The sequence below is a fragment of the Balaenoptera ricei genome, chromosome 10, assembly GCF_028023285.1.
Source record: "Balaenoptera ricei isolate mBalRic1 chromosome 10, mBalRic1.hap2, whole genome shotgun sequence".
Taxonomy (NCBI): domain Eukaryota; kingdom Metazoa; phylum Chordata; class Mammalia; order Artiodactyla; family Balaenopteridae; genus Balaenoptera; species Balaenoptera ricei.
Window position 1 is genome coordinate 43866125 of NC_082648.1, and position 20362 is coordinate 43886486.

The following is a 20362-nucleotide window of genomic DNA, read 5'->3' on the forward strand; positions in this document are numbered from 1 at the left end:
GGGAAAAGGATTATTTCAGGTATGGATTTTTAAAAGGTAGATTGACCAGAGACTAATTCAGGGGACTAGAGGCAGTATTCTTGGTTCTTAGTTCTAAATCTTTCACTTACTGTGCAGTTAATCTGTTTTCCTTCATCTTTGCCTCAGTTTCTCTCATTTTTGTCTAAGATACTGGGGATTTCCCAAGGGTGCTCAATAAATGTTAAGATGATCTTAGTAATTTCATATGTTTTTATTGTAGCCATGTGGTAAGAATAAATGAATTGAGTTTCACTTGGGTTTTGTTTGGGTTTTTTTTTTTCCATAGCTCCGAGTCTTCAAACTGGCCAAATCCTGGCCCACCCTGAACATGCTGATCAAGATTATTGGAAATTCAGTGGGTGCCCTGGGCAACCTGACCCTGGTGCTGGCCATTATTGTTTTCATCTTTGCTGTGGTGGGAATGCAACTCTTTGGAAAGAGCTACAAAGAGTGTGTCTGCAAGATCAACCAGGACTGTGAACTCCCTCGCTGGCACATGCATGACTTTTTTCATTCTTTCCTCATTGTCTTTCGAGTGTTGTGCGGGGAGTGGATCGAGACTATGTGGGACTGCATGGAGGTGGCCGGCCAGGCCATGTGCCTCATTGTCTTCATGATGGTCATGGTTATTGGCAACTTGGTGGTTAGTACTAACTTGTAGATCTTTTTGTTCTTTGCTCTGAACATCTTACCCTTGACCCAGAAGCCCAATCTGCTTAGTCCTTCTGCTACCTTCCATGTCTGTGTTGGTCTTTATTCTTTCTTGGCTCGAGAACCCTAAGGTACAAATGAAGGAAAGGAGACTGCTGTTTTCAGAGTCCTGCTAGGTCATGAGCCCCATAATCTGTCAACCTTCTTTCATAGTTGTGGAAACAAAACTCAGCAAAGTTAAGACATTTTTCCAGAGTCACACAGCTGATAAGTGTCAGGGCTTATATTAGATCCTTGACTTCAAAGTCTGTGCTCTTTCTGCTACAAAAAAAATAGAATTTCCCGACCTTGACAATATTGATCTTTGGGGCTAGATAATTATTTGTTGTGGAACTTTCCTGCATGTTGTAGGGTGTTTACAGTATCCTGGCCTCTACTCTTTACTGTCCAGTAGTGACTCCCATCCCAAGCTGTGAAAACCAAACATGTCTTCAGACATTGCCAACTGTCCTCAGGGGTCAAAATTGCCCTCCATTGAGAACCATGGATCTAAACCATCCCAGGATTTTATCTGATTTGTATAAATTGCAAATCACTTTCTTGCTTTACTCTGATCTGTCTGCCTGCTGTCTTCTGCCTCTGTATATAGAACATTCCCCAACAGAGACTTCACACCTTGTTTCTCAAAGTGTCATCTGAGGACTAGCAGCAATGAGATCGTTTGAGAGTGTCCTAGAGATGCAGAATCTCAGACCCCTCCCCAGAACTACTGAATTAGCATCTGCATTTGTAACGAGATCCCCAGGTGATTCACGTGCATGCTAAAGTTTGAGAAGCACTCATCTTTCAGATCAGGCCAAAGCCCACTTGCAAGTGTAGAGCAAGGAGGGCTGGAAGAAGGCATACTCAGATGACCCCTTATAAGCGCATCCATAGTAGGTCTCTTCCTTTTTCTGCCATAGAGAAGCACATGCCAGTAGAGGGTTCCTACTCACCAACCTCTGAACTAGCCATGCTCCCCCTATTCTTTCACTGGACCTATAAAAATAGACACTGTAATGCTTCTTAATCACTCCCATTCTCCATGCCCAGCCACCTTCCCCTCAGTCCTGATCCCCCTGGTCTTTCCACTGCTTCAGTGAATACAGCTACTGCCTGCTGGTCTGTAGTGGGATCAACATTACCAGCCCTGACCTCCTACCGTTTCTCTAGCCTCCTTTTCTCAGTTGTCTCGGGAACATCTCCCCATGACTGGCTATAGATACCTGAGCACATGACAGAATCCACTATTATTTCTGCCTCTGATGACACCTTTCCCAGTTCCCCTTGGCTCCGTCCTTCTGCCCATGTAGTCTCTAGTAATCTGTAAGTCTTTCTGACTTTTCTCTCCACTCCTAGTAAATATCTGATGTCTGTCATATGTCTTTCTTCTTAGCATTTCTATACCTACATCTTTCTTCATAGTATTTCTGAGATCTGCCCCTTCCTTTCCATTTCTACAACCCATCTATTATTTCTAAAAGTGTGAGGAAGACCACCTTCATCACAATCACCTGAGTTTCACTCATTAAAAAAGGCCAAGTCCCAGGCCTTACATCAGATCTACTGAATCAGAATCTTTCAGGTGAGGCCAAGGAAATGCTTGTTTTTAACAAGCATCCCACCCCAGGAGATTCATCTGCATGCTAAGGTTTGAGGTTACTATAGCCTAATCCAGACCCTCATCAGTTCATGCAAGCAACAGCCTCCTAATTCCTAGTCCCCCCTAACGCCCCCCCACGACCTGTGTACATAGCTAGTAGGAATGACTTTCTCAAATCTCTGTCATCATCTGTGACTCCTTTGCTCAAGGACCAATAGTGAATCCAGTTAAATAAAATTCAAATCTTTCAGCCTGGCCTTCAAAGCCCTCTGCAACTGACCCCCATTTTACCGACTATATTCCTTTGTAATTCTGCAAATGGCCGCAGTAACCCTGATACATATAGTTCATATATTGTTTCCATTTCTCCCACTCTGCACATATGATTATCTCCACCGAAAAACTATGCCCTACTCTTCTTCAGAAGTGTGACAAAGTAAGGGCCAAGTGTAAATCAAGAAGTGAACATCTCTCCCACTTTTCAAAAGTAAGTCTTAATAAAAATAATTAACTTAATGCCCAATGTGGTGAAATAAGGGGAAAAAACAAGATAAATAAAGCTTGTTTCTGATGGCTTGACACTTCGATATATGATAGAACACAAAAGTCACCATCACTGTCTTGCTAGAGCTACTTCATTTTGATAAATGTTAGGAAAACAAAGAAAATTAATTCTTAAAATAGGGTGACATCAAATATATTTCAGTTCCACCGTCTAGATTTGTGGTATGAGAGTCTGGTTCGCCAAGCCTAATTTTTTTCTAACCTGGGTCCTCCAGGACATCTGCTGCTCATGAACACATGACATCTATGCATTCTTTGATCCTCCCCAATAATCCATGCCCACCTTTTTGTTTTTATTTTTGGGGAATTTTCTCCCAAAATGGATACAGCCTTTGCTTTCTCGGATTATAAGAAAAGCAGTATGTTTTGAAGTACATATATATGTATATAACACTACAAAAGAACCAAGAAAAGGGGTACTAAACTTGTATTACAACCAAAACCAAACAAAATGCCCACCTAGTGACATTTAAAACACTCCGTGGATCAAATGAAACACAATAGAAACTCTTGAGTCTTTCACATAAGTCTGTGGGCAACCCTAGTTTAGTGGATTCCTTTACCCAATACCATTCTACATTCACTCTCCTTTTTCCTAATGCTCCTGGTACAGGTGCTGAACCTGTTTCTGGCCTTGCTCCTGAGCTCCTTCAGTGCTGACAACTTGGCAGCCACAGATGATGATGGGGAAATGAACAACCTGCAAATCTCAGTAATCCGGATCAAGAAGGGCGTGGCTTGGACCAAACTGAAAGTGCGCGCCTTCATGCAGGCCCACTTCAAGCAGCGCGAGGCCGATGAAGTGAAACCTCTGGATGAGCTGTACGAAAAGAAGGCCAACTGTATCGCCAACCACACTGGCGCCGACATCCACCGGAACGGTGACTTCCAGAAGAATGGCAATGGCACAACCAGCGGCATCGGCAGCAGCGTGGAGAAGTACATCATTGATGAGGACCACATGTCCTTCATCAACAATCCCAACCTGACCGTGAGAGTGCCCATCGCGGTAGGCGAGTCTGATTTTGAGAACCTCAACACCGAGGACGTCAGCAGCGAGTCGGATCCTGAAGGCAGCAAAGATGTAAGGTCCTAGCCTAGAAACGAGTCTTGATCCTATGTGAGAACAAACGGCTCTGTCAGCCCCAAGGCATTGGTTCAGCTATGGGTCTGGCAGAGAGATTCTGGAAGAGCCAACTCTCAACTTTGAGAACCAACCCTACCCACCCCCCCCATTGTTATTCTAGATGACCTAGATTCCTGAGATGTTTCCAGATCTGTCTCCATTGCTTCTGGATCATCTGGATCCAGAGGCTGGAGAAAACCCTCAAGTACTTCCCTGCCATTAATCTGTCTGAGCTGTATTACTGAGACCAATCTGTAGCCCATCTTCTGCTTAGGGTAGATCACTGTCATCTGTGAGTGGGCTTTAATGTTGTACCCCATCCTGACAGAAGTTTTGCAGGTGCTGTGGTAATTGTTTGCCTGTGATGAACTGGATGATCGTGGATTTGTAACAAGAATTGTAGCCGGTACATCATCTGTACCAAGGTAGCGTAGTCAGTGTAGAGTGGACATGGTGCTGCAGTGTTGCTTCTCTCCCTTTTCCTTGTGTATCTAGAAACTGGATGACACTAGCTCCTCTGAAGGCAGCACCATTGATATCAAACCAGAAGTAGAAGAAGTCCCTGTGGAACAGCCTGAGGAATACTTGGATCCAGATGCCTGTTTCACAGAAGGTGAAAGGGGGCCAGGAGAGGGGATGGCACGTAGCACTTGCACTGCTCACAGACACATTTCTGCCAGGGTCACTGCTTGGCTGGGGAGGGGGGCTCAGTGGCTATCTTCAGGAACTTTGTTCCCCGCCTCATCATTTTGAGGGAGGTTGATACTGTTTTCCCTATTTGGTTCTTAGCTGTCACAAGTTTTTACTCTCAGGCTTTTCTGTGTCCTTTTTTCCTGACATCAGCCCAGAACTTCCACTAGAAAGGCCTATTCTGTCATGGCTGTGTCTGCCTCCTGACTCCCCTTTTCTCCTCCCTCTCACTGCTTCTTTATAGGACATCTTCCCAATGCCAGAGGGCCTTGCCCTGGTAGCCTGGCAGCGTGGCCTCAGCCCTGCCACCCTCTCCACTTCTGAGTCAGACCTTCCGATTCAGCCACTGAACTCCTGGCTGTGTGGTGGGGCAGCACCTGGTGGGGCCTGGGAGAAGGAGGAGAGGGCACATCTGGGCGGGGCACGTCCCACAGTCTGACCTGCCTCTCCCTCTGGTGCCAGGCTGTGTCCAGAGATTCAAGTGCTGCCAGGTCAACATTGAGGAAGGGCTGGGCAAGTCTTGGTGGATCCTGCGGAAAACCTGCTTTCTCATTGTGGAGCACAATTGGTTTGAGACCTTCATCATCTTCATGATTCTGCTCAGCAGTGGCGCCCTGGTGAGGTCCGGGGGAAAGAACCATGGGGGATTGGCTGGGGAAGGGGTAGAGCAGGGAAGACTGGATGGGCCCAAGCCCAGTTTCTCTGAGAACACAGCTTGACTGTAGACCCAAGAATAATGATCTACTAAAGTGCTTCGAGCTGGTGTTTTGAGCCTTTGGGATTAGGATTCAAACTTGTCCAAATCTTCATCTTTAGACTCAGCACGATCCCTCTGAAGCCTAGGACCCCCTTTTCATCAGGAAGAGAATACAGATTACCAAATATCTTCACTGCTTAGTTTGCCCCATTCAAAACAACTTCCTAAAATGAGCTTCCCTTTCTCGCCTAATACCCTGAATCACTAGTTCTTGACTTTTCAGTTACCCAAGATAGGAGGGAGGTGGTACCCCTCCACCCCCTCTCCCCTCATACGCTGCTGGACTTGGAGAACCCATGGCCTTAGCAGATATTAAGAATCAGATCTCTGGTACAAAGGTCATTTATATTCATGTGGTTGTAAGTGCTTCTCATTAATCAGTGAGGCACACAGGGCACTGAACACACAGGTTCCTCCCCTACTAGGACTAATTATCTTGGTGTTTGCTTTCATTTTTTAGCAGGATTATAACTGAGGAGATCTGGACAGGGTCTGCTGTGAGGGAGCTGCTTCCTAGTTGAGTAGATTCGAAGACAGCAGAGACTAGAGACACCACACATTTTCCTTCTTTTAATTAAGGGAGAAGTAAAGAATGCTGGATTTTGAAATGCTTTTAAAGAGGGTGGGCACATTCATGTAGGTGTGGAATTAGAGCCTAATCTGGAAGCAAAAAATAACAAGAGAGAAGCCCCAAATTTAGTGTTAAAGATCCCCCAGTGACTTGAGAAGTCTCTCTGACTTGTGAGGTAGGAGAATAGGAGAAGCCGAGACAGGAAGTGACATGTGGTGAAGAAGAGCCCGAGCATGAAGCAGTGGGGAGTGGGGGGTGGTGAGGAATGCAGGAAAGCATCAGGACTAGCACAGGAGGCAAAAAAGCCTCCATCCCTAGTGAAGGGGAGCCAGACCACCCTGCCTGCCCCCGGGCCGTTTATTGCACCAACAGGCATTCACTCAGCACCTCCTGAGGCGCTGTGGAGGCCCCAAGATGACAGCGCAGGCCCTGCCCTTGAGAAACGGAGGATCAGACTCAGGCCAGGGATGGAGGAAGGTCTTTTATTATTGCTGTCATCATTATTCTTCAAATCTAGTCAATGAAAACCTAAAATAAGAGAGGACATGCCTCACCCTTTGATTCTTCTCTTCCCCCGTCTCTACGAAAAAGAGTAGAAGCACCAGTGAAACAAATGTATTGAACTTTCTTTACTGCTACCTGGGACAGTCTTTATTTATCAAAGGTGAATAAAATGGGGGAGTCTGGGCTCAGGACATGAAGACCCTGCGCAGTAGTAGGAGTGAGACTCAAGTCAAGTGAAGCCACAGCTAAAACGTCCAAGAAAAGACTAGAATGTGGTTGTGAGGAGATTTCAGAGGGGGATCAGAGCCCCCAGTGACAGGGTGATCAGTCTCAGACAGCTCACATATGTTGGGTTCTAGGATGGATTTCTACAGGTGGAGCTAAGGGGAAACGTGGCGTGGAAGCTATAGCTTTTCCACTGAGCGGAGAGGATTTATTTGTACCAGACCCTGAGGACTGTGGACCCGTGATTTCTGTCCCCACTGCCCAGCAATGAACCTGGATGTCCGTGTGCCTGCATTTTGGAAGAAGAGTCTGCGGGCAGCCTGACTCTGTCCTTCCTTCTGGAACTGTTCAGATCAGGCTCCTCCACCACAGGGCACAGGACCCTTTGCCCACCTCCAGTTTTTTTTTTTTTTCATGCTTCAGGGATTCCCTCCCCCCAGCACAGAGCTTCTGCAGTCCACCCCCCTGCACGCACGAGTGCTCAGACCTTCACATGACAAAGGCTCATCCCCTCATTTGGCAGTTCCAGAGAAAGAAAGGAGTGTTGAGATTCTCTTCACCCCGTGTCTTCCAGTCCTGGAACTCTCCACCCGTACCTGTGGTGTCAGGGGCTGAAGGGAGAAAAATTTTTGTCCTATAAATATATAAAGTGTCAACAAGGATGTGGAGAAATTGGACCCCTCATATACTGCTGGTGGGAATGTAAACTGGTCCGGCCTCTTTGGAAAACAGTTTGGCAATTCCTCAAAAAAATTAAACTTGAGTTACCAATGACCCAGCCGTTCCACTCCTAGGTATATACCCAAGGGGCATAAAAACATGTCCACATGAAAACTTGTACACAAATGTTCATAGCAGCATTATTGACAATAGCCAAAAAGTGAAAACAACACAAATGTCCATCAACTGATGAAGGATAAACAAAATGTTGGTATAGCCATATCTGGAACATTATTCATCAATAAAAAGAAAAATGAAGTGCTGAGGGGTGCTGCGATATGGATGAACTTTGAAAATATTATTCTAAGTTAAAGAAGCCAGTCGCAAAGGACCGCGTATTATATGATTCTATTTATACAAAATGTCCAGAAGGAGTAGATCTGTGGAGATAGAAAATAGATGAGTGGTTGCCAGGACTAGGGGGAGATCGGGAGACTAGAGGGTGACAGCTAGAGGTGTGGGATTTCTTTGGGGGGTAATGAAAATATTCTAAAATTGTGGTGATGGATGTACGACTCTGAATTGTATTAATAGCTATTGCATTGTACACTTTAAATAGCTGAATTGTGAGGTATGTGACTTACATCTCAAGAACACTTTTTTAAAGAGAAAAGCCATGTGTAGCAAGGGATAGAGCGAAAGAGACAGGGAGCTGATGACGGGCCACCGCAGGTGGGAGGGCTGCCGAGGGGGGCAGTACCTCCGTGTTGCTTGTTTCCCTTTAGGCACTATAGGCCGCTGCTGCCTCTCTTCCAGGCCTTCGAGGACATCTACATTGAGCAGAGAAAGAGCATTCGTACCATCCTGGAGTACGCTGACAAAGTCTTCACCTATATCTTCATCCTGGAGATGTTGCTCAAGTGGATAGCCTATGGCTTCGTCAAGTTCTTCACCAATGCCTGGTGCTGGCTGGACTTCCTCATCGTGGCTGTACGTGTCCTGCTTTCTACTTCCCACCCATGCCAGCAGGAAAGCAAAACCAGGGACTGTCCTTCCTCTAAGGGCTGGAGTTGCCTGGGGCCCAGGGTGTAGGGCAAGATGTAGATGGAGCACTCAGATCGTAACTCTGGGAAGGGACTCTGAAGTCCTACATTTGCTCCAGGGACTAACTCAGCAGCTCTTTACTCTGGTGGTTTGGCCTAGAAGTTTCAGAGATTAGGATTGGGAAGAATCACTGGTGTCAGAGCCTTGTTATTAGGCTGGGAACAGGAAGATTCTGTCCCCAAACCAGTGTGATGTCCTCCTCCTGCTGCCAGGAGAGGGCTTAGAGGACGAGGTGGGTGCTGCTGGGATGGAGGTGGTGGTGGGATCTAAGACTCTCCTGCTGACCGTCCCCATGGACACCCCCATCCACCTCAAGTCTTCATACCAGACTCATCTGAACAAGTCAGACTGTCAGGGAGAGGACGAGTTTACCCCGAAACAAACCCCTCCCTCTTCCCACACATTGCCATTTCCACAGAGGTGATCAAACTCTTAAAAAATCCTTTTTCCTCCAGGTTTTGAGACCATCTCCACAGCTCAGTGGCCTTCACCTGCCATGTTATTTTTCAGGGTGGAAGCTGCATCACCTGAAACTATTTCTCACCCCACCACGACTTGTTCCTTACTGGGTTTTCTAACCATGATGAGTGTTTCTTATTCTGTCTAATCACTAAAGCTTTTTTTCTTTCAGTCAAATCAGCATTTGAATGGGAATGAATGGGAATTTCAGGAGCAGGGCCTATGGAAGCTTCACTTCCTTCTGAGGGCTGAGAAGTGCCAAGAAAGTGGAGTGTTTGGCGGCTGGGTTGATACATTTAGAATATGGGTTTCATTGGCTATATGGTGAACTACGTGTAGAGTGCCTCCGGGATCTAGCACAGAGCAGCAAGGAAGTAACAGGCACCTGGCGTTCTGCTCTGTTAATGCGCTCTTTTCCCAACACAGCACCTGCAACTTCCATGGTTTAATGACTCCTTCCAAGAGCTGTCACTATGCTCCTATCTACATTCCCCATTTCAAAAAGCAAGCCTTTGGGAAGATCCCTAAATGAAGCGAGGAGGTCACTGGCTGCCGTCCGAGTGAACCGGAGACGTATCGCCCCAGAGTTGCCAGCAAGAGAGGCTCCTAGCCAGAGGTTTCAGCAGCCTTGGATGGAAGGGACTCTACCTCCCACAGATGGAAAGCTTGAGTTCCAGGGGGCTAAGGAATGGGCTTGGGATAAGGCCCAGAGAACTAAAGTGACACTGGGCCAGCTTTCTTTCTACAGAACAGGGGAAGTGCTCTGGAGTCTTCATTTCACTGTAACTCCTCAGGACCACTTAGAATCAGGTGGGACGCCCATGGGAATCCTAGAAGCCCCTCATCTTCTGGACCTTCCAAGAACTCGGATAGATATATCCACTACCACACTTCCAGCAGCCCTAGGAAAGCTGTGATTCAGAACAATCTTCCCTACCATGACCTGCCTCCTGTTCACCCTAACCTCTACTACTCTATTCCTCTTCCCCCTGGGGTGGGCAACCCCAGAGTTTGTGAGGCTTAATCAAGTATCCCACATTCCTCTGGTACCCAAATAAGCTGCTAAAAGCATTAACGATTCTGCATGTCACCATTTATTTATTTAGCAAATATTTTTAGTACTTTTTATACTAGGTGGCAGGGAAACAAAAAACATGAGAAAGGCATGTAGCCAACTGACAATAATCCTTAAATCCCCCTAGCTTTGGGGAATTGCTGGATTCTTACATTGCCATGAGACCTGACACTGGCTCCTGAGACTACCTCTGGACCAGTGACTAGTAGACAGACAAATGAAATACCATTCTCCGTGTGGAATTGTCCCAGAAGCCATAGGGAGTCACGGGACAGGCAGGCATAGTCCCGGCCCCTGGGAAGCTCACACTGGCTTGCTGGGCCACTCTGACCTGATTCCAGGCTGTGGAAATCCAGCATTCCAGGAACAGGGCTTTCCCAGGACCTTCCTTCTGTTTTCTCTGGGACAGAGCAGTGCATTTATTCTTCACGTCTCATGTCTATCGAGCATCCGCAACACAAAGCCTCCTGCCAGGTATTGTGGGGGGATACAGAGAGTAGAAGACAAGGTCACTTCTCTCAAAGGACTGAAAAGATGGGACACATACACAAATAACCAGTGTGAAGCAGAGTGTGCTGGTGGTGGGGGGCGGGTGTTGGGGGAGCCCCAGTCCATGCCGTGGCTGCACTTTTGAGTTGTGGGTGGAGAATAGGCTTAGACTGACACTTGGACACGTGGAACTGTCAGTTTTTGCTGTCCTTTTGGACAAAGTGTCTAGTGCCTTTGGCATTTGAGAACATCCAGCAGGTGTAAATTTTAGGTCCTAATTTTGCAGCATCTCTGAGACTCTCTTCCTCCCATTTCATCCACCGGTGACTTGATGTCTGAATCTGTTATTCATCACCATGTTTGTTTCCCTAATGGATTTTCATTCTTCCCTGTTGCCCTTTATAGCTGCTCACAGTACTTTTTAGAATCATGGGGATGATCTAGACAACTTCCAAGGTTAACTCTCTGTGTTTATAAGCCAGGTGAATTCCCAAACATAGACAACATTTTCTTTTGCCCAGGTCCTTGGCTGCACTGGAGATCTTGTCCTGGAAAAGAATTTTGTCATCTTTTCCCAGGGAAGTTTACCACATCAGATCCAGAGATTAGCCAGCATATCGGTTCCAGGGATGGGAACTTGCAGAGACCATTCACCTCATCCTGAATTCAGACTACTGAAACCATTCTCCATTTGAAAATGTTCACATCATTTTGAAAAAGCCACCCAGTGTCTCTCCCTTTTTTTCAATGCCTGAAGCCACAGATACCCTGGATTTTGACTTCCCCTTAACTCCTTTTTTTTTTTTTTCAGGTTTGATTCTTTCCTTAACTCTAAACAATGTTCTGATTATGTCCAGTGAGAGTTTAACATGGAGACTCAGCAGATTATAAAATTGCCCCTAACTGTTTAGGAATAACCCAGATAGGATGCTTGCTGATCCTGTCTTGGGTGATCTTGGCCAGATTGATGAGTTGAGCGGCAGACTACTCTCAGCACCATTTAGAGCCAGCCTCTGAATTGGCATCTGTACCTCCTCCACCCTTCCCCCCACTTTAGGTAGGTCTATTTATTATCAGATAAATTACGCACTGCCCCCCGCCCCGAGAAGAACTTGGGTTGTCTTGTCTTGTATGAAACTTAGTTTTTTGCAGTCTTTACCTGGCATAGTTTCACAGGATGAAGTTGACTCAGGTATTTTGAACTCATGTATTTGGTTGAGGTCACTTACCTTCAGATGTACCTATAGATTCTTTGGGGTTAAGAGTTGGCTGCACTTGGCAATAGTAGGCAGAAGACACCTCCATGTAGAGTCTTACTGTTAATGATGGATGGAGGGAAAATGATTGGTTGGTACTACTGTGTTCTAGATAAGGATTTTGAGGCCCTTGTTTTGAACAGAAATTGAACTCTGAGCCATCTACCCTTCAAAGAGCATGAGACCTACTCATGTAGGTCTCTTTAGTCAGCCTTAGGGCAGCATTTAATTCCAGATTTGCTTTGGATACTGCCCAGGACTCTGGAGAAGAGACCTACACTAATGGGTTATGAGGACAGGCATAGTTGAAGGTTCACAACCCTTTTAAAAACTGAAACCTTTGAGCCTGTTCATCCGTGACCCTCACTAGGTCATTGACCTGCTACTTCTACCGCTGCCAGCCTGCTGCTTAATTATAAATATCTTCATTTAAAGCAACTTTTTTTTTTTTTTTTTACAGTTCAGAGGTATGGAATCAAAGAAGTAAATCCCTCAGCTAGAGATAAAAAGCAACAAATGAAACTAAGTTATGGATTGTTGCTTTAAAATACCAGTTTAGGCCAAGCCGATCTGTAATCACCACTTCCCAGTAGAGGGAATGTAAGAATTGTTGATGGAAACATCTTAACCAATCCCAGAATTTGTGGTGCAATATAAAGGAAAGACTGCTCTAAGAAAGCCAGAGCCCAAACATTCTAACTAAAGGTATTTCAGGTCTGGTGCCCCCTGAAGAGCTACATATCTCTCTCTGGTTAGGCCCAGGCAGCCCTAGGTATAGTTAAGGGTCGGCATGGTAACTGTTCTGAGAGCTCTGGTAGAATAAGGTGAGTTTGCTGGTGGAAGAGCAGGGAAGAATTTGACCGTGACTCTAGGCCTAGAGACCAGACTACTTCTCCCCAGCATGGCAACATATTCAACCCCAAATTGTTCAGATACCGTAATCCTCTACTGAGATTTTGTCATCCAACCTGCCAGTGAGGGAGGTGACCTATCCATGGGAGAAAGAGCTCTGGCCTGGGAATCAGGCATGTGAGCCTTTAATCCTGGCTCCAGAACTGCCAATGTGACACCGGGCAAATTCTTGTGTATGGGTCTCAATTTCCTCATCTATAAATAAAAAATTATTCCAAGAACCCTTCCAGCTGTTACTCTGATGATGAGAGTAATAGAAGATTGTCCTGGAAAGGACAGACCTGAGGCCAGTTCTTTTGGGGCTGTTCTGGAGAGAAAGAATGGGAATTATAAGGGAAAATATGGATTCAGTTGTCCAGACCCACCCAAGCTCTCGTGGCCATGAAGGAGTCATGGTTACAGTTAAAAGATGGAAGGATTGTTGTGGTTAAAAGTGAGAGATAGAATCACTTAAGTGAGTTCCCATGGAGCCAAACCTCCATCAAGAAGTTTCTTCTTTTGGTCCTTTTCTTGTTGGGAACTGCAAAGTCAGCTGTGGTACTTACTGAATACGTTTCCTTGTTGATGTAGTAACGCATCCAATTCTCAAACCAATGGTTTCTTGTCAACCAGGAGTAAGAGAGTTTGTCCCTGTTGGAAATCCATGGTGAATGAGCTGAGGAGGGGGCAGCCTGTGTGGAGTGTGTGTATTTATCTGTATTCTTTTCCATAGGTACCATTAAATTTGTCTGGCTTAATTTAATGGGAACTTCTGGGACCTGCAGAGACTATAAAGGGCGAGGGTAAGGTTTTTGTCATCTGTTCAGGCTCCTCTCCTTCCAATGGAACTTCCTCATTCTCCCTCTCCCTTCAGCCTCTTCCCTTTGCCAACTTGTATGTCTGTTCTACTGCCCTCTCTCCGCGTTCTCTTCCCTTTGTGTTTTTTCTTCTGCCTCTCAACCACCTTTCCTTCCAGGTCGTTTGAGTCCAAGTTGAAGTAGGCAGCTGGTGTTACCCACTTCCTCTTCCTGGGGTGGGGGGGCCCAATCTGTATAATCAGTGCTAGGGGCTTTATTCTAACACTCTGGAACCTCTGTTTTCTTTTTTTTTTTTTTCTTTTGTTTCCTTTTTTTGTTTTTGTTTTTCTCTTCTGTTTCCGTGTAGGTCTCTTTAGTCAGCCTTATAGCTAATGCCCTGGGCTACTCGGAACTAGGTGCCATAAAGTCCCTTAGGACCCTAAGAGCTTTGAGACCCTTAAGAGCCTTATCACGATTTGAAGGGATGAGGGTAAGATACTAAGAGCAGCTGATCCTTCTGCATGCCAGTGGAAACTGTCTAAGCATGCTAGAACTGATCACGTGGTGGAAAGATCATTCACACACGAACTCTGGATGCAGCTGCTGATTTGATCCTCCACTCTTTCTCCCCCGCACCTGCCCCAAGGGCAGTCGCGTTTAGCTGCCTCATCACATTAATACCGGCCCCACCCCCAACGACATGCCATCGCAGAACATGTTAACATTGGCTATTCTCATCTGGCCTGGCTTACCTGTAGCCCTTGGGGCGGCTTTCTGGGCTGTTGATTTAATAGGGAGAATCACCAGGTGCAAAGAAGGGGAATTGTCACCCACAGACCCACTGAAAAGCAGAGGCCGCAGGCAGGGAGAGTGTAGTGTAGGGGCGTCAGCCAGGTGGGGACTGCGGCCTTGGAGTCGCTGAGAAAGCGGCCGAGAAGGGGCTTGAAGACGGGATGGCAGGCCTGGAATTGGGGACGGAGCGGAATTTGGCTTGACCCCGGGAAAAGAAATGCTTTTCTTTCTGTTCTGATTCCTCTTATTGCACCTTGTTGTTCTCAGCCCAGTCCCGTAAGGACTGGCAGCCTCTGTCTGATAGCAAAGCTTTCCTCCTCACCCCGCTACCCCTCTGCCCACGCTATACGGTCCCCTGTCCTAACACTGTCAAAATAACAACCGGGTACGATGCTAGATGACTATCAGCTAGTTCTCCTGAAATTTCTCAACACCTGTTATTCCTGCTTTGGCGATAGATAACTCCACCCAAATCCAAACAGTGCAAGGTGCTGTCACCCTGCCAATTATAGAAATAAGGCTCCCTCTTTTGGTGCCTTTTTGCTGTCTCTCTTGGTTTAAAAAAATTGTGTGTGTGTGCACATGTGCGTGCGCGAGCGTGCGCACACACACACACACACACACACACACACAGACATGCAAGTCCGTAAAATCAAATGGACCACTGGCTTTTGGTGGTAATGGTTGTCCTTTGGTAATCAGAGAGGTCTGTTATACTTAACGAGACCAAGAAAACTCATTTTAATTCAGATGTTGAATACATGCAGGAGAGCAAACCAGAGGATGCGTTTTTAAACGTGCAGATGTCAGAATGTAGGAATAAAAATTAAACTGTTGTGGTAGCCCACGTGAAGCAAGACTGCTCAGAGAAACTAGGTACCAGGACAGTGCTGCGTCATCAGTCCCCATCTGTGGGTTCCTGGCCGCTGTTTCGTGAAGCCACCCACATCTGTACAGGAAGACGAAAATTTCACTGGGACTTGGGAATTTTATTATTTTAGTTTATCCAGACAAATGCTTTCTGCAAGAAATTTGCATTTCTCCTGTAGCACAGTCACAGTTTGGTTTACTAAATATAAGCTTTCTGCAACCCACCTGAAACCATCTGCAGGAAGGTCAGTTCCACAGCAGCATAAATTTATTTTAATTTAAGAAACAAAACTTGGGATTCTAAGTCTTTCTCCCACAGATAAGAGAGGTTTCAGAATGTGTGCAATCAGGTCATTGTTATGCTCGAGCTAAATGTAAGGGGAAAGAGAGGATATTGCGGAGGGCTCAGTGTTTTAGGGGGCCATGGTGTCACTGAAAACAGGATTAAAACGCTCTTCCCTCCTCTCCCACCTTCCCACTTTTTTCAGAAGGGGTTAGTTAAATTTTTTAAATAAGTCATACTAGTTTTGTTATAAAGTTGATAATCCGTTTTGGTGACTGAAAACTGAAGACAATAATTGCAACATTGTACCTAAACTCAGTAGCCTGTGATCCGCCACATGCCCCAGGAGGGGTCCTGGAACTCCTAAAAGGAGACTGGTAATACCCAAAGAAAGCCCAAAAAAAGATGCCCAACTGACACCGCTACTGACTTTCTCCATCTCGGTGCCCATCACTGCCAGTCCCAACCTGTGGCAGAAGCAGTCCTCCCTGACCAGCTGCCGCCAGTTGGCTCACGAGGAAATTCCGTGAATTGTCCCAACACAGGAGTGCTTCTGGTGGCCACACCTCTTCCCTTTAGCTCCTCCTTTCCTCACCTTTCCGCGACTTGCAGTTTCCATTTCCTCAACACTTTTACTTGTCAACTTTCAAGTGGTTGAGGAGCCCAGAGGCCTGGAATGGGTGACCAGAAGAGGAGACAGTTTTATTTGAAAAGCATTAGTAAAGGTTTTTTCAAATGAGATAATAAGGGCAGGAACAAGTTTGAACCCAAAGCCGGGCTTTCAAACAGTAAACATTCAGTAAGGGAAGCTCTGGTAAAGGATGTCACCTCCTTTGGTTGGCTCCAGTCAGCAACAGCACGGCCACTTCTGGTTGGGCCGGAGGTGAAAACTCAGGACCCATTCCTTTCCTGCAGTCCTCCAGCCTTTCTGTGCAAGAATAACTGCAAGAAGGGAGGAGTGAATTTGCCCCAATAATAAACAGAATTAGGGACCTACGTTTTACTTGAACGTTACTCTTCTGCAGGGCCGTGTTTTTCATTTGTTGGTTTGGGTCCTTGTGTGTGCCAACACTTGCATAATCTAAGCGATTATCCCCTTAGAAAATTTTAAACAAGACATCTTTATGAACATCAATGCAGATGGGCTCAACTGTCACTGTGCTGCTCCGGTGAGAGGTTCAGACCTTCGCTTGAGAGGGAACATAAGGCCCTAGCCTGTCCTGGGACACTGACTTCAGTCTCTTCCTCAAACCAAAGACCAGAACACTGAAACACTCATGCTGTCGGCAAAGGAATGCTTAATGTAGTTCTTTGCTTTTCTCTCCTCCATAGTAATCTTCATTTAAGGATTTTGCTGTGCTGTTAAATTTTTGAGGGTACAGAATAGTAATGCTGTGAAACATGCATGCATTTTTGTTGTCAGTATATAGTTGTCCATTAAAGCCATGTTCCCTCTGCCAGATATTAAAAGCTATTTGACAGATTTTATAGTATTTAATGAGCAATAATGTTCTAGGCATTATAGAGAAGACAAAAATGCTGAAAGAATTAGTACCCATTGGAATTTTTTCATCAAATGAGATTTCTATCAACTGCTAAATATAAACTTGCATTGCAATAAGTAACTTTATAGGTTGCTAGATCCTAGCTTTGAGTAATATTTCTATACCTAATTTTTAACAATAGTGAATTTCATCATAATTAAAGGTGACACAGAATAACTTGAGTTATTAGGGAGCAGAAGAGGAGATCCACTTTATTATGTAACTATCCATGGAAACTTAAATTATCATTTATATATATGTCTATAGTGTAAGAGTTCAAAATAAGAAAGCATGGTTTCTTGCTCTTTGGTTGCTGAGAATATTAGCTAATGTTCACAACAAGGAAGAATTATTAGTAAAGTTCATCAGCTGTTTACTGTTTTATTCATGAAATGAAGCTAAGAAGTTTTTCTTTGGTTATAATGAAAGTACATTTCATTATAAGTGAAAGTACATTTACATCTTACAAGTACATTGGATTTTATAGGATTTTTATGTCATATATATCAGAGAACGAGGCCCAGTAAATACTTTTGTGTACTGATTCCTTTAAGCATATCTATGAGTTTAAAAGTGCAAAGAGATTTCTTAGTCAATTAGCTAATTATTCTTCCCTGCTGGAAATATTGCCCCATATTTAACTGTAACACATAGACACTATGTAGGACAGGTTAGACTAGGTTAAGGCAGTCAGAAGAATTCCTAGAGGAGGTATATTCTGAATTGATATAAAAAGCAAGATTTCTAGGTTTCAAATCTTTTGGGGCCAACTTCTGTATTGCACACTTGTGATGGTCTAATAGAAGGTCACGCTGTCTCACCTGAGCTCTGCTGCAAAATGCTGTCACGTAGACTTGAGCTTCTGAAACTTTACATAACCTACTCTCTTAACTTTTGAGAAATAAATTATTCCATTTGTGGGTCATCTTCCTTTTACCTATTCTTTTGCACATTTCATTGCCTTGATGTACTCCCATCAAAGGGTAAGCAACTGTAGAAAGAGGAGGTAAAATTCATATCTGATCACCTGACACATTTGGTAACATAAATGAATGAATATGAATATCATTCTCCACAATAACATTGGGGAGTTCCCAGATTGCAGGTATTCTGGCTTTCCTTGCTCAAAGTAATGAACAATGGAAGTATAATTATTTTATACCAATGACAGAGCTATTACATCTAGAAGAGATTTCTTGGTCTAAGAATTAAGAAATAACTGCCTCTCAATCTAAAGGCCTTCATACATGAATTGGAGAAACACAAAACTAATATTTTAATCTAAGGGAGAGTGACTCCTTAGCAGAGTATCGTTGCCTTTTTTATATAGGACAGGACAGACAGCTCTTCTCAGCCACGTGTTCCAATGAGCGACATTACAATCTAAGGCAAAAACAGAAGATAAGGAAAACCTGATCCCAAATCGGGCTCAAATTAGAGCCCAGAGCTGCCCCCTGGTGTTCCTTCTACAGCACGGCCCTTTTGGCCATTTCCATGCTGTGCTGGTTGGCAGCGTGTCCTGTCTCTTCCCTGCACTGAAAAGCGGATGGAAGAAGGTGGTGATACTTGTCACCTCCTTCTAACAAAACATTAGAAGACTTTGTTTATATCCAGGGTCTTTATTTTAACTCCACTTATCCTCCTAGGATACTAGAAAAAGGAAGACACATGCTTCCCATTTTAGGGTCACCTTTCTGGGCCTTAGCAGTCCTGCTTAAGACAACAGCAAGTGAGAATCAGGGAAGAAATGAACACCAGCTTTGTTTTCTGCCCCACCACCTGAAACGCTATTTTTGTAAAGCACTTTGAACTCTTCTAGTGAAAACTGCTGCCACAGTGGAAGTGTTGTCTAGCTATTCTCATCTACAGTGTGAAGCAAAATCAAAGTTAAAGACAACACAGAAACTTTGATTCCTGAGGGAGCTCCTTTCCCTTTGCTTTTTTTCACTCCCGAGCTTACTGTAGTCAGTGATTTTTAACAATATGCCAGTTTTTGGGTTTTGAGACCAGCGATCTAACCCAAAATTCTCCAAAAAAACCCAAATTATTCCTTTTTCTAATAATACATTGTGAAGAGTTGAGTCAAACCCCGGATTGAGCAGAGAGACACCAGCATTAGCCAAGCAGAGGGCGACTCAGATCTAGAAGCCTGCAAAGTCAGAAAAAAAAAAGCCTGAAGAAGAATAATGAATCTTGCATGGAAAACACAACTGTTCAGATTTATTTTATACTGTTTGGTAGAGGGAATATAGCTTTTTTTTTTTTTTCCTTGAGCCTGCAAAAAATGCATGCTCAGCTCTTGCCTGAAATAAGATAACTGGCCTTGCACAGTCATAAAAGAGACTATGTACCGTTGAGTGATTCACTGCTAACCCCACAGGGTAGTTCTCTGTGATTTTGAACAATCTCATCTTGCTTTGCAGAGGGGGAATGTCTGTCGAAAGGCAACTGGTGAGCTTGAAGTCACTCAGATTTTCCCATGGGGGGCATATTTTATGAGTTGGTGAGAAGGGACACTAGACAATGAAAAAATTTTTTCAGTCTGAGGTTGATGCCTAGGAGAGAGACCTAGGTCAACTTGGGCAGGGGAATTTGTGTTCAATGAAATAAATATGTAATTTTTAGAATTCCTCAAAATATATTTCATAGATATACAAAATTTTGGTCCTGCTTATGGATCCCTAATTCCAAAGGGAACATAATGTTTCCATAGTCAGAACAAGCCACAAAGTGTCATTCCCCTCCTGGAAATCAAAAGAGTATGTGTGCCTGTACTTCTTCCCGACACTCAGCAACCTCCCCCTTCCAAATGCAGGTGGTGGTGAATGCCTTGGTGGGCGCCATCCCCTCCATCATGAATGTGCTGCTGGTGTGTCTCATCTTCTGGCTGATTTTCAGCATCATGGGAGTTAACCTGTTTGCCGGAAAGTACCACTACTGCTTTAATGAGTCTTCTGAAATCCGATTTGAAATTGAAGATGTCAACAATAAAACTGAGTGTGAAAAGCTCATGGAGGGGAACAATACAGAAATCAGATGGAAGAACGTGAAGATCAACTTTGACAACGTCGGGGCAGGATATCTGGCGCTTCTTCAAGTGGTAAGGATTGTTTTCAGTCCTATGAAATCCAGAAGGCTAGCAGAAATCTCATTTGGTTCCTTCTCAACCCTGCGTCCAGAATCAGGATTGCTGTTAATAAGTCAGAGGACAATGTCATTTCCCAAACCAGTTCCAGGGAGACACCTTTCCTGAGTACTCTGACATCTCCAAAACCTCAGCCTAGGGAATCTGTCACTGTGCTCAGAAGCAGAGTTCTGTTTAGCAACAAATAAGGATTCCTGCAGCATAATAAAGTTGCAGAGAGATCACCATCTCTCTCCATGACAGAGT

General features: G+C 44.7%; 1 protein-coding gene across 5 annotated transcripts in view; it reads left to right on the forward strand.

Annotated features, from left to right (window-relative positions):
- The window catches only part of SCN8A (sodium voltage-gated channel alpha subunit 8), a 113238-nt gene that overhangs the window by 81810 nt on the left and 11066 nt on the right, over window positions 1-20362 (forward strand). For 3 of the 5 annotated variants that reach the window (XM_059934601.1, XM_059934599.1, XM_059934600.1), the window contains exons 15-21: window positions 308-664; window positions 3492-3962; window positions 4500-4617; window positions 5157-5311; window positions 8228-8401; window positions 13850-13972; window positions 19787-20071. In XM_059934601.1, the coding sequence (XP_059790584.1) occupies window positions 308-664; window positions 3492-3962; window positions 4500-4617; window positions 5157-5311; window positions 8228-8401; window positions 13850-13972; window positions 19787-20071 (1683 nt within the window). The remainder of the gene's footprint in view (window positions 1-307; window positions 665-3491; window positions 3963-4499; window positions 4618-5156; window positions 5312-8227; window positions 8402-13849; window positions 13973-19786; window positions 20072-20362) is intronic. The other 2 variants (XM_059934603.1, XM_059934602.1) reach the window with 1 other exon arrangement.